At 51.5% G+C, this 14,253-nt stretch overlaps 1 protein-coding gene across 1 annotated transcript in view; it reads right to left on the bottom strand.

The window, feature by feature from the left end:
- Positions 1-14,253, bottom strand: part of ASTN2 (astrotactin 2) — a 321,046-nt gene that overhangs the window by 217,224 nt on the left and 89,569 nt on the right. The window contains exon 5 of the mRNA XM_009888090.1: positions 8,028-8,195. Coding sequence (XP_009886392.1) covers positions 8,028-8,195 — 168 coding nt within the window. The remainder of the gene's footprint in view (positions 1-8,027; positions 8,196-14,253) is intronic.

Raw genomic sequence — 14,253 nt, 5'->3', positions numbered from 1 at the left:
AGTCTCCCACTCTGGAGCCATCCCAAACCCACCTGGACGCCGTCCTGTGCCACTGCTGGAGGTGCCCCTGCTCTGGTGGGGAGGTTGGACTAGATGATCTCCAGAGGTCCTTTCCAACCCTGACCATTCTGTGATTCTGTGAAGTCCCAAGCCCAGCTGGGGTGGCAGCCCGTTCCCGGAGGCTGCAGGGCTACAAGCACATGCCTTTCGACCTGCGTGAGCACCACATGAACACGCTCACACGTGCTTCAGGGCCGCCTCTCCCACCCCGAGCGATGCACAACCCAGCCCCCAGCTTTTCAGGGCAGCACCTAAGGGCGGACCCTCCTCCCTGGGGACACACACCGGGGGACACGGCTGCTCCAGCAAAGCACCCTCGGTGCCGGTGAGCCGGGAAGCTGCAGCACCGCTTCCCCAGCCCAGTTTGGTCCTCCTCCCCGCAGAGTCCCCATCCCGGCTGGTGTCCCGGCGGTGGGGTGAGCTCCGGCATGGCTTTTCCCTCCACCACCACCTCTTGCTTCTCCTCCTTCCACCCACTGCGGCATGGGGGGAGAAAGGATCTGCAGAGGGAGGTGGGTGCTGGGCAGCAAGCCGAGGCCAAGCGTTTTTCGGTGAACAGAGGGGGCCGTTGAGCGTGGCGGCTGCCCGCCCCTGACTGCGCCAGTGTTCACTGCGGGGCCGCGGCACAAAGCCCCTCTCTTCTGGGCGAGCACAGAGCCATCTCCAGGGTTACCAGCCTGCTCCGAGGTGGGAGGACTGGAGGGTCCCCCCTCCTTCCCTGCAGCAGGGATGCAAAGCCTTCGTCCCCATCGGCAGCTCGAGCTGTGTGGTCCGACTGCCCTCACCAGGAGCAAAGGCAGATGCGAATGGCATCTCCCACCCGGGCACTGCTGTCCTGGCCGCCAGCTTGGTGCCCAGCAAGGGCAATGTCCCCTTGTCACCACTGCCCACAGCAAGAGCTGCTGTCCAGGAGCCCTCACCGGGGCAGAGAGCACCTGGATGCTCCCGCGTTGGGCTCCCAGACTGTCTCCTGCCACCATGTGGGACACCGCACGCTGCCTCCAGCTCTGCTGTCCCCCAACATGTCCCTTCCAAGGTGGTGGCAATGCCCAGGACCACCAGCAACAGCCCTGAGCATCAGCAGCATGGCACAAGCCACCAACAGATGGACACAAGTCACCCTATCCGTCCAACGGCCACGGCCACCAACCTCCCATAACCAAGCTCTCGAGGCCCCAGAGCCAGAGAAAGCCTGGCATCTGTTTATCCTTTGCAAAAGGTTTCCGAGCTCCTGGTGGAGAAACAACCTCTTCATCCAGAATCTGCAGAAACTTTGATGGCGGTGAATCAAACCCCATGTCCTTCAGCTACCCGAAGCCCACGCTGTGACCCCGTAAGCATCTTTCACAACCTGTTCCTCCTCACCATTGCAGAGCACCGCAGACCCTCAGGGCAAGGGGATGCTGCAGGGACCCCTCCGGGGCATTGGCGTGGGCCAGCGGTCCCCACCACCGTCTCCGAACCACGCGTGATGCTCGCTGCCTCAGCCCACCTCCCTCCAGGCCTGCAGCCACCCCCGTGCAGGCAGATGGGGGTGCAGCCCACCCCAGAGCTGTGACAACCCACGGGGAGGTGCCACAGCCCCCCCCCCATCACCACCCCTCCTTCCAGCCTTCCTCCCGCTGCTCCACCGGGGAAACGCCAACCCTGGAACCACACGGGACATCTCAGCCACCGAGTCCTCCTCCAGCCAGGAGTTTCTCTGCCTGCAGCCTGGCCTAAATAACGAGGAGCGGCTGCCAGCGGTGCGATGACAAGGGTGAGCTCGCCAGGGACGGGGCAAGACACACATCTGCACGAGGGCTGGAGTCAGGGCTCCCCGTCAATAACAGTACGGATGAGAGGAAAGTTAAAAAAATATCTGCAACAAGACTCTAATCCTTAAAGTTTGCTGTGCCCCTGTGGGATGGCAGAGCAAGGGCCTCTTTCGAGAAGGAGATTTGGAGAAAATTAAGGTAAGGATGAACAAGGGTCTTAATAGTTCATTGAATTCCCAACTTCATTGAAGAAGTGAAGTGTCTTCAGAGAGCTGCTCCTCGAGTCGGGCTCGGCCCCAGCTGAGGCCGTGGCTCCTCCAACGACCGCAGTAGTGGTGGTGGCTCCCGGTGAAGCTCTCCAAAAAGCTTCTCTTCTGGCCCTAGCTATCTGCTGTCCCCGGCCTTCGGGGATGGCACTTTCTGAACCTGAGTCTCTGCTTCATTCTGAGGAGAAATGCAATTTCAGCTAAAGCTGTTTAGCTCTCGAGGAACGAGAGAGGGAAGGTGGCTCCTGCCAGGCTGACCTGGCACAGCATATGGAGGGAAAACCTGGATTAATTTGACAGTTATCCCTCCTCTCCCCCCCGCTGCAAGTCACCCTCTTCACCCAGATCCATCACAGCACTTAAGCGTAAGCTTAACTTCCAAGGATTGCGTCTGGGTTTACGCTCTGCATGGATTTTATTCTCATTATCATCTGCTCAGCCGCTGAGGAAGCCCTCCCTGGGCACGCGTGCGCAGCTGGTGCAAGGACGCACTGAGAGGTCTCGAGGGTGGACCAGGGGTGGCCTGCCGTACCATGGCTGTCATCTTCTGTGGAAAGGGACCTGGGAGTTCTGGTGGACAACAGGATGACCATGAGCCAGCAATGTGCCCTGGTGGCCAAGAAGGCCAATGGCATCCTGGGGGGCATCAAGCAGAGTGTGGCCAGCAGGGCGAGGGAGGTCATCCTCCCCCTCTGCTCTGCCCTGGGGAGGCCACATCTGGAGCGCTGTGTCCAGTTCGGGGCTCCCCGGGTCAAGAAGGACAGGGAACTGCTGGAGAGGGTCCAGCAAAGGGCTACAAAGATGATGAGGGGACTGGAGCATCTCTCTGATGAGGAAAGGCTGAGGGCTTTTTAGTCTGAAGAAGACTGAGGGGGGGTCCTATCAACACTTATCAATCCTTAAAGGGAGGTGCCAGGGGGATGGGAACAGTCTGTTTCCAGTGGTGCCCAGTGACAGGACAAGAGGGAACGGGCACAAACGTGACCATCGGCAGTTCCATCTCCACCTGAGGAGGGCCTTCTCTGCTGTGAGGGCGGCAGAGCAGTGGCACAGGCTGCCCAGAGAGGTGGGGGAGTCTCCCCCTCGGGACCTTCCAGCCCTCACCCGTCTGGGATTCTGGGGTGACCACTGTCCCAGAGCTGACCACAGAGGGGTGAGAAGCCACCTCCTGCAGCGCTGGTGGGACGGGTCGAGGCGGGGAGGCGGGCGCAGGAGCAGCTCCATACAGCAAAACTCATTCCTCTTCCCCCCTCTCCCTGGTCTTTAGACAAGCACAGAAATGCCATTACAAGAACATTAGCAGCTGCCGGATTAAACACTCTAATGGCAGAAAATGAGAGTGTAAAGACAGCACAGATAACCTTAACTCAGCCCCCTTGCAGGCATGCATTTTGATTGCTGTTTATGTATAACACTTCAGCCCGAAGCTAAATTAGCTTGGGAGTTAACTGCCTCCTGCCCTGCTTGGTGCACGAGGCAAGCTGTGCCGCCACATGAAAAGAAATCGTATATTACATGGTTTTTGACCAAGTTATTAAACTACATACCTTAGAGAGATAGAACCTCATCTTATAAAAGTCTAAGTCAATAAAGACACTAGGATCCTCCAACAGCGAAAACAGCAGAAGTGCACAAGAACAAACAAATATTACTTGATGTGCACAAAAGCTGCATGATATTAAATTGAACTATCGGAGAAAACGGCTGTTTTCATAAACACAAAGACACCCTCACCAAGGTTGGCCATCTCCTGATTTACATGCTCAGCTCTGCAACCTCCAAATCCCCTTAACAGGTTGCCTTTAAAAAATGGCTTTGCTTAAGAATGACTTTCATCTGTCTCCCGCCCACAAGACCCTTGTCCTACCTGGACAGGAACACCATCTGCGGCTCTGGTGACAATCTAGCCCATTTGGAAGATGATGGAAACCTTTTTTTTTTTCTTCTTTTTTCTTTTTTTTCCCCTCGTCCTGCCAATTTCCAGAAAAGACCCTTCGCTACCGCATCTCATTTGGTCCTTACAAGCCCGTGCCTATTGCTTTGGGGGGAGCGCCATCAATTGTGGATGCAGAGGAGAGAATTTCAATGGAGAAGTGCCTGATTTATAGATGGGGAAAAAAAAAATATCAACGCATTTGCACCTGCTAATCAAGGTAGCTATCCATCTCATTTATGCCACTGCTCCGGCAAGCCTGACGGCACAAAATCAGAGGCTGTTTTTTCCAGCATTTGGCCCTAAGGGACCGATTCTCCAGCAGGTCTCTTAAGCGATGCCCGCAGAATGTGCAAGTGAAATCAGTTTTGTGCATACAAAGCAGGTAATTGTGCTCACAAATCAGAATTTGCATATGCCGCCGAAAACCGATGCTCTCATAAATGTTACCGGTGCTGGCAAGGGAGGCCAGCGGAAAGGCAGCATGCCTGGATTTTATGCAGAGGTATCCCAGTGTGTGGTATGAGCGGTGGCACTGGCATCGCACTCCACATCCATTGAAAATGCAAAGGGAAGCCCCAGGAGACAACGAACCTTCCCTGGTCTCACTTCAAGCAGCAAAATCAGCACCTGCCAAGAGGATGGAGCGTTTTGGCTGAAATTCTTCAGCTGAGGACCGCGTCCTGACCCTGGAGAGGTACCTGTCCCATCTGACGTGGCGGCTGGGGCACGGCCACCATGTAGTATCTGCAGGGGGAAGACGCTCAGCAGCATCCATTTATTTATGTTATGTACAGTCATGTCAGCCCAAACGGCTCGGCCGTTTCCAAGGCAGGGGGGAAGGAGAAAGATGACATTTCGCTCATGTGCAGATGTTGGTGCTCCCTCTGAAAAGCTCTGATGAGCTGGTGCTTCGCAATGCGGGTTTGAAATTTGTCAGGAGGGCAGCAATCATTTAATTAAAGAGTGAGTCACACGGCAAAGACACAAGGGAAGGCAAATTAAGGTCAGGCAAGCAAAATGTATTTTGGCATTTCCTAGTGTTTCAGAGCCTCAGTTTTCAGTGCGGATTATTATTCATACTGAAGTAGTACTTGGTGGCTGGAGTCGTGAGTCAGCACAGATTTTACCTCAAACTCCAGCCCAAAAGAGGTCTTCAGAGCTGGGAAGGGGTAAGAGCTCACGTCTCACCAGACAAAGCATACGTGACCCGGAGGCCTCTCCCCAAATGTGCCAGGAGCCTGTGGCACTGCTGCCAAGGACGAGTCCTGCCCATGGAGCTCTGCCTACGCTGTGGCCCAAGGATGCTTTGGGTCAAGGCTGTGTCCACACCACCGCGGACGGTGGCTCCGAGGGGAAGGCTGGAGTCAGATTAGCTGTAAATGCGCTGGAGGACCTCAGGGCTGTCCCTGCTGCTCCTCACAGAGGAAACCTTCGAGGCTTTCATCCTCCAGACAGGACAAACCTCAGTCCATCCTCTTCATGGCCACTTCACCCAGGCCGAGAAGACAGAGGGCAGGGGAAACCCCCAGCACCCATCCCTTGGGATGCTCACAGAGATGATAAAATCCCTGACCTGAAAAGGTTGAAATCTCGGCAGGATTTATGTCCTATAGTAAAACCACAAGCTTGCCTCTCTCACGGTGATAAAAATAAATCACCCTTAAAAATAGAACGACATTAATAAAAATAAATCTAAAAATACATGCAGTGTATCATGGGGTTACTGTCTGCTCCCAGCCTGGCACGCAAACCTCTCACCAGCTAAAGGCTGCTCGATGGTGATGACCATAAGCGGTGCCTGGGGCTGTGTCCCTGGGGCAGGGTGTCAAATTGGTACTTCCAAAGGCCTAATTTTCAGTGGGTGGTCGCTCAGCTCTTGTGAAGTTTGGACCTCTTAAGTGGGTCTTAGATTTAGGCTCTGAAAACCAGCAGCCCCACTGACCAGTCTGCTCTACCCCTGAGGATCCAACCGGCACAGACAGGAGAAAGCTTTTGTTTTATCCGCGTGCGAACTCCCAGGCTGGAGAGAGAGGGAAGAAGCTGAATGACAGATTTCGGGTGAGGAACCTGAAGGTTCAGATCAAGGCTGTTCTGCCCTCACCTCCCATCACGGGTACAGCGGGGAGGATGGGAACCAGGGACGGGAGCCGCAGAGCAGCTGTCGAGGTTAGGATGCAGCCTGGTGCCGGAGCAGAGCACCTCCTGGGCTAACGAGAGTCGCTCCCTTCCCCGCAAACGAGATCTGACACATCCTGCTCAAGCGTGGGGCATCCAGTAAGAGCGACAAGCTGCTCCGGCACGCTGGGGATGCGGGGGGAGCAGCAGCTGGGCCGGCACGGGAAAACAGCCGCTCCTCGCAGCGGAGGCCATGCGAGGATTAAACCAGCCCTGCTCGGTGCCATGGACGGTGTGGGGCTGGCTAGCAGAGCCGTGGGGCTCTTCCAGCAGGGAAGGCATGGTCTGGCTCCATACGGTCTCCCCACGGTTTCTGCTGGAGGCAGAGATTTTTCTCTCCTCCTCCCCTGAAGCAGGGGACAGCTGAACACATCTTCCCTCTCCCGCTGTGGTGGCTGCATTTCACCGATGCCTGAACCGATCCTTCTGCTCTGTGACATCTGGATGAGAAGAGCCTCCTCCTGCACCATCTCCATCTGCCGAGATGGCTGCTGCCACCTCCCAGCCCTCCTTGGGACTGTAGGTGATGCCCAGGGCTCGGTTACGCGGGGAATTCATCCAGCGTAATTATTCTGCCGCAGCGATGCCTGCCAGTGCCTCCGCGTAGACAAGCCTTGAGGAGTAGGAGTACTAAGAAGAGAACATTGTCTTGACCAGGAAAATGTATGTTTAAGACCAAGTTGAGTACTTGCATCTCAGCTCAGCAGCGAAGGATGAGAACAGAGTCACCCCCACCAGCCCATGGTGGGTTCATGACTCTGGAGGATTTCTTATTATTAACATCTTAACAGCACAGTCCATGGCAGTGGGAGGCTTAGAAAAAGCCTTCTCTGTGAGCCATCCCTCATCAAACCCCCTGGCAAAACCAGAAACCAACATCCCTACTCTTTAGTTGGTCTTCAGCACACCAAGAGCAACGGGGCCACTTGTCTCCACGCGACCACGAAGGCGTCCCCCCGAGGCGAGGGACCGGGGAGCAGGAGCAACGCTCACCGCTGCAGAGGGCACGGCACACCCCACGTTACAAAAACTAGCACAGTCCCTGAGCCACCTTCCAGCACAAGGTCCTGTCACCGGCACCAGCTGAGGAGATGTCACCTCCTGGGGGCCAGCCCTGGGCTGGGGTCACATCCTTGTTTCCCACCCACGTAGACCCCACACCTTCATTCAGGAGTTGCACGTTCCCGGCTCACTGCACGCTCCAGATCCCCGTTTGTCACCCAGAAGCACAGAGGACAGAAGGAAAGGTGACACTTCTCCTTTGCCCGGCCCCACATCTCAGAGTCCCAGCAGGGCTGGCTGCTGCTTCACAGGAGCGGCCGTTGCGTGCAAGCAGAACACGCTCAGCAAAAACGTCATTTACAGGTGAGGAAAGAGGGCAGACAGACTCCACAGCTCCATGAGGAAGTACTGGAGGAGATGTGACCTAGGTGACCATCAGGCAGGAGCACGAATGGGAAATGCGGTGCTCTGTGGTGGAATGGCCAAAAAAGAAAAGGGATGGAGATGGGGCAAGCTCACGAGTAGGTCTTTTAGACTGGACAGCAAAAATAGCACAACTTAAAAGCAGATAAACTCCGTGTGCCTGCAGCTGCCACCCCAAAGAACTGATAGGTCCACCATTTCAAATCCCCATCCTCGAGCCCACCTTCTTTCTACTTTGCTGATGGGAGTCAGCACTGCGTGACCCTGCTGATACCTCTCGGTCCTCCACACCTAACACCAGGCTAAAGCAGAGGTGAGCTGAGCGGGCGTCGAAATAGCCACAGACAACCCTTCTCCCTCGCATCTCCAAGCTTTCCGAGGTCTTCACTCTTCCCTGGCCTCCCTTACCTGTCTCTTGGTCACACAGTTGTTCACAGGCATCAGTGGTCCTCTGTCCACAGAGGTCTCGCACCCAGGGGGACGTGGCATTGATCTGATAGTAGAGGGACAGCTTGGCTGGATTAAGCCAGTCGGAGATGTCCAAGTAGCTCCCCTCGCTCACAACAAAGCTGCTGCCTGGAGGGTGGGAAAAGAGTGAGTTAGGTGAGTGTAAAAAGAAATAATAATTAAAAAAAAACAACCCACATGTGTTTTGGCCCAATACCAGAACACTCGACTCTTCAGGAGGTACTGCGATGCTGAGATTAGTAAAATAATACAGAGTTCACCACCACTTGGACTCAGAGAACTTCATTTGACCATTCCTCTCCATAGAAACGTGCCCCAACAAATGGTCCACCAGCTGGGACACCCCTCTGCCCAGACGCTCCCCTACCCCTACTCAGCATCACGAGACACTGGATTCGATTCCCAGATCTCTGCAGAAATAGGGACCGCTGTAACTATTCTGATCCGTCAGACCGGAGTGTCGCATCCTCAGCGGATGCCGGAGGTGCCCGTGAGCCGCGTGGGTGCCAGGCGCGGGGCGGGCAGGGGCAGCGGCAGCACGGGCTGCTCACGCTTCACTCCGTTACCTGAAGGTGAACAAATTGGCCCAACACACAACTTCTCATCTGAGTGGTCTCAGATCAGAGACACTCCCTCGCCCTCTCCCTCCTGAGAGTTAGACGTGAATCCCTGCCAAAACTCTTTTCTTACAAAATCTTACGTTTCTTTATTTTGTGAAATGTATTTTTCCCCACCGGCACCTGGGAATATGCATCATCTAATTAGCCAAATAGATTTTCAGTTCAGCCCAATCATTTCCTTATCTAACATCTGAGGCCCAGCATCGCTTGGGGGATTTTGCAGGCACAGAGGTCCTCATTAACTCTGATCTTCAATTACATTGATTATAAGACTGCCTCCATAATAGCACCACACAGATCAGAGGGGAGCCAAAAACCTCTGCCATTAAGTGGTGTTTTGCAAAAGTTATCAGGGTAAAAGCCTCTAAAAACAGGGGAGAAGAAACCTTCAAAGGGGAACAGGCAAGAGGAGCTGCCGGGTAGCCCAGGAACCCCCAGCCATCCTCCCACGAAGCGCCAGGACTTGCAAACATGAGCAAAATTCGCAACCACCATCTGAAGATTGAAATCCTTCTTAGCGATCACCCAAGGACAGCAAGTCTACAGATCCAGGGTGTAGTTTCATGAAACTTTAGGGCTTGTATCTCTTAGTAGAGGGCTGTGACATTATTTTTCTAAGCACTGCTTAAGGTCTTTGCTCAAGGAAAGCCAAGAGATTAAGAAAGCAGGACAAAAAAACATAGCAGCAACCACCCCACACGACCACGCTCGAACACAAATTCCCCATTTCCTTTTGAAGAGAATCACTGATGCTTTAGCAAGAAGGAGCCCTTCTAAACCTCATCCTATGCCGCATTATCCATGCAGAGGTTAAAAAAAGCAAAGCTTGAACTCAAGCATTCCAGTGAGCAACCCTGGTTTGAGGCATCCTGAGATCTCAGCACCACACAAATCTGGGCCCTAATTTCACATGAGTTCAAACCTTCTACACTTAGGTACTTTATACACCAGAAACATCTTCACAGGTGCATCTCTACGCTCAAAGCCAATGGAGGCTGCAGAGCTACTGACTGTAGAAGCGAATGAAAATTAGACATCCAGGATGCAGCTGCTCTGGAGACACAGCAAGGCAGGAGCCCACTCCACCACGGCTGCAGGATACATCTCAATCAGACACACGGCAGCCCTAAATTGCCGGGTAAGCTCCACAGCACCCGTGGAAAGCATCGAAACGCTGAGCACAAAGAAGTACCTTAGAGCCACATAATTTTACTTCTCATTATCATTCTTTTTTTTCCCGTGCATATTTAAAGATAGCTTTAAATACCAATGATAACCATTGCCGGTTTATTTTACCAAACAGAAATGCATCACGAACCCATCGGGAGCATTTACTATTTACGTGTCTATGCAGTAACCTGTCAATCTTGCCTTCTTCCTTACTTCTGCAGTTGCCTAATGAAGAGCGAGCCTCAGGAAGCACGTAAGCACATTTTGAGGCTCAGCTACAGACAACTCCCTCTGCACCCAAAGACTGAAGAGCGAAACCACCAGCTCTCGATTAAATCCCTACTTAATGAACCCCACTTCTAGTTAAAATACAGCCAGCCTGAAAGGAACAGAAGCAAATCAGACAGAAAATAGTCATATAATTAGTATTCATGAAGATGAAGGTGATTCGAGCTGGCAGAGCATCCTGGCCCAGGAGCTGCCACACAGAGGGGACCCCGTGGTCGGGATGGGTGATGGAGGGGTCACCTCTGGAGCTCCTCACCAGCCCCATGAGCTCCTCCGCGTGGAGGAAGCACATTCATGGCCTCACTGCTAAATTTTCCCCTTCTTTGGATAAGCTGGCCCACTTGCTGCTGGAAGTATAAAAAAACCCCAAAACCATCTATTTATGGAAGTACCTCCTAAATCAACACCAAAATGTGACGCCTGGCCGGGAGTCAATAACGCCTCTTTCAGCAGAAGTCTGGTAAACCCCAAATTTGGCCAGCTTGAAAGCATCTGCAAATGGATCATGCTTTGCCATTTTCTGTCCAGAGAAAGATCTTCCCAAATATAACACAACCGTAACTTAAATAAAAAAGAAAAGTCCTGGTATTTTCAAGATGAATTAACTTATTTTGATTTTAGTAAGTCTGATTGAAAAATCATCCTCAATACCAAAAGTTTTTTTTAAAAAAAATAGCAAAAGCGAAGACATTTGAATCCAAAATCCCTGAATTCAACATCTGTAAAATAGAGGCTTTCCTACTTCAGTTGAAGGAAAAAATAATAATAAACCCAAACCTGGGGAAATTAAAGGGTTTAGTTGATTCTAAACACTTTCCCCTTCCTTCCTAGGAGGGAGGGGACAACCTCCAGCAAGGAAACTTCCCACATCTTTGAAGCTGAGTGCGTTGCAGCTGAGCTGGGTAAGATTTTTAGAGATGTTCACAGACACTCTCACCATCTTCACTCCCATTGAAAATACACACAAACAAACATCCCAACCTTGATCCCTTTATAGCTAGCCTGGGAAAAAAATAACAGGAAAAGGCGTTTTACAAATATTTTGAAAGCTAAAATTCTGAAGACTTCAAAGCTTTTTCACACAATTTTTCTCTTTATTTTCAAAGAATCCACACATAGAAAACAGTTTTCAAAAGTCACCAGCATGCACTTATCAAAACCATCTTGAAAAGCCCAGAAAGGGCAGGTTGAGTATCAAATCCTTTTAGAACCTACCGAGAACAAACATTTTCTAAGCAGGAGCCATTTCAAACGTCTTTTAGCTTGCCGGGAACATCAGCCAGGTTTGTTTTCACCAACGCGCAGTCGCTCACTGGAAGGAACTCAAGGAGGAGGGACAGGGGGTGATGGGGAACCTGAGGGGCTCACACTGCTAGTGTGGAGCAGGGAAGACCCTGCTCCCAACCACCCTCAGAAAACCTGCCTCGAGGACCTCAGACCCCACCGAAACGCCCTCACACCCACACCCAGCTTGAAGCACACCTAGAGTCACTGCCTGGGGAGCAGATCATAGAATCACAGAATGGTTTAGGTTGGAAAGGACCTTGAAGATCATTGAGTTCCAATCCCTCTGCCCTGGGCAGGGACACCTCCCACTAGACCAGGTTGCCCAAGGCCATGTCCAACCTGGCCTTGAACACCTCCAGGGATGGGGCAGCCACAGCTTCTCGGGGCAACCTGCGCCAGGGGCTCACCGCCCACACAGTCAAGAATTTCTTCCTAATATCTCTTCTAAATCTCTGCTCTTCCAGTTTGAAGCCATTACCCCTTGTCCTATCACTACGTGCGCCAGCTTTCTTGTAGATACTGGAAGGCCGCTATAAGGTCTCCCCAGAGAAACTCTCTGCAGACACTTGGAGAGACCGTCTACCCTGCTGTCCCCTGCTGCCAACCCTGTCCCCTCCCAGGTGTCCTCCCAGTCACAAGTTTTGAGCTTCTCACTTTAAAGCTTGGTGAAATCCCCCTTCAACAGAGACATTTAGGTCTCAGGGTAAGGCAAACATCGACCAAACAAGTGAATACAGCAACAAAATGACAGCTCTCCATCCACCACCACCACCTCCCAGGAACCCCCAGCTGTAGGACATGTCCCTCAAACACTGTTTGCTTTATGATAGTAGCATTGCAGTGCCGTGGAGAACATCAGTAGACAACTACACAACCGCCTCCACGAGGTCCACCAGCACTTCGGGGGATTGATTTGTTTGGGTTTTTGCATGCGTGTGTTTCTCCCCCGCCTCCTTCTCCAACATTGATCAAAGCCAGATCAGTTAAGGCAGCATCAAAAGTTCATGTCTCTCATGCTGGGGTCTCCTTGCAAGTTCAGTGAAACTGCTTAAGCCTTGACAAAAGACGCTTGAAGTTTTGACATTTCAAAAATCATTTTCCAGAACACAACAGGATAAAACAGCTCAGATGAGATATCTAACAAGGGAAAAGAACAAAGCAGCCAAAAGGCAGCCAAAAGGGTTTGGCTTTTCCTTTCTCTCTCTCTCGCTTGTTTTCAAGGGAAGAGATCAAAAAATAATTTTTTTGAAGAATTTCTATTTCTTCTTCCCTCTGCTCTTTTTGTCCTCTTTGGTCCATTCGCTGTATCTTGGCCAACGAAACTCCCTTTCATCTAAAATTAGTTTTTTCTGTCGGAAAGACACGGGAGGTCATACTACAGGTTGCTATTAATGTATCCAGCCCTATACTATCGTACAATTATAATCCTGTTATAGAATATTTTTTTAGCTAGAGGAAGGATTATCCCTCTTGCTCCATTCTATAGGTACAAACAATAAATCTATTTGATTTCTTTAGAGATCTTTTTTTTCCCCTTGTTAAACTTGAAAGAACATTTCCCAAAGAGACAACTCCTCCCCTATCACCTCCTTCCATTGATCAGCTCTCGCTCTCCTGTCCTGGTCCCAGGGAATGAAAACTTCTGCTCCTTAAATTTCTTTCAGAAAATGCAGAAAAGCGAGCCAGCCTTTGGATTTCCAGGACACGCATTTACTGACCGAAGCAAGCAAACTGGGCTTGGTGCAGGATCGTACCCACAGACCAACGCGATGCTCAGCTTTGCCACTCCTGCTGAGCGTAAAACTCAGTACTTTTGGAATAATTTAAATTCTTCGAAGTTGAACTCTTGATTCTTTATTCTAAATTGAAACCAGGGATAGTATCGCACCAGGATAAAATTCAGGGTATCCACTTCATCTTGTTTTTTCAGACGGTTTCTCTCTTGAACGAGATGAAATGTCTAACCAAAAAGTTATGACAGCAAGTTTTTATAACAACAAAAGCCTATAGACATGCCTTTCATTTACTCTTCCATCAGCCAAAGCGCGTACAGTTTGTATCGCGCACAGTGCTTGACTCAAGGACGTATTTTCGGCACACGAACTACAGCCCACACGCGGGCTGCTCACGCCAGCGCTCCCCAACCCACCGAGGATCAAACCCGGAGACCTCCGGCCCTCAGAAACGCCGTCAATCCTGCCGGAGCTTTTTCACTCTGGCAAGGCAGAAGCAAATTAGCGATACAAATCTGTATGTAATTACAGCTCAGACTCGAAGCATCTTTCCCGTGGGAGGAGCAGGGTTACATTTTAATTGTTAAATTGCACTTTCTTGATAATTCTGACAGACTCTTTCTTTGGGTTTTCTCGGCAGTCAGTCGTGATTTCGCCAGGGCTGAACTTCTGACAAGCAGCGCACGGATTACACTTTATTCAGCAGGTGATGACTCGGCCACCTTTTCCCAACCGAGATGGCATCTTCCCACCCCTGCCTTGTGGTCAAGCTCACGCTGCAACGAGATCTCCCATGGCATTATTAGACAATATAATTGCACGGGCGTTAGTAACAGCACATCTCCATCCTCAGTAGGTGTCTGGGCCAGCAATGGCTGAGAGGGAAATTAGACTCCTAAAGAAAAGCTTCTCCTTAATGCTCTGTATCTCCCAACTCCCACGCTCAAGCCCGGGGCTCTTTCTCAGTGATGCTCTCGAGATGTTGGACTAGGGTTTGGGGAAATCCAGCCTAAATCTAATCACATCACAGAGTATATGACGGATGAGTTATGATAAGCTTTAAAAAGC

Source organism: Charadrius vociferus, unplaced genomic scaffold (assembly GCF_000708025.1).
Source record: "Charadrius vociferus isolate BGI_N301 unplaced genomic scaffold, ASM70802v2 scaffold56, whole genome shotgun sequence".
NCBI lineage: Eukaryota > Metazoa > Chordata > Aves > Charadriiformes > Charadriidae > Charadrius > Charadrius vociferus.
Note: the sequence above shows the minus strand (reverse complement) of the source record. Positions and strands in the feature narration are given on the sequence as shown.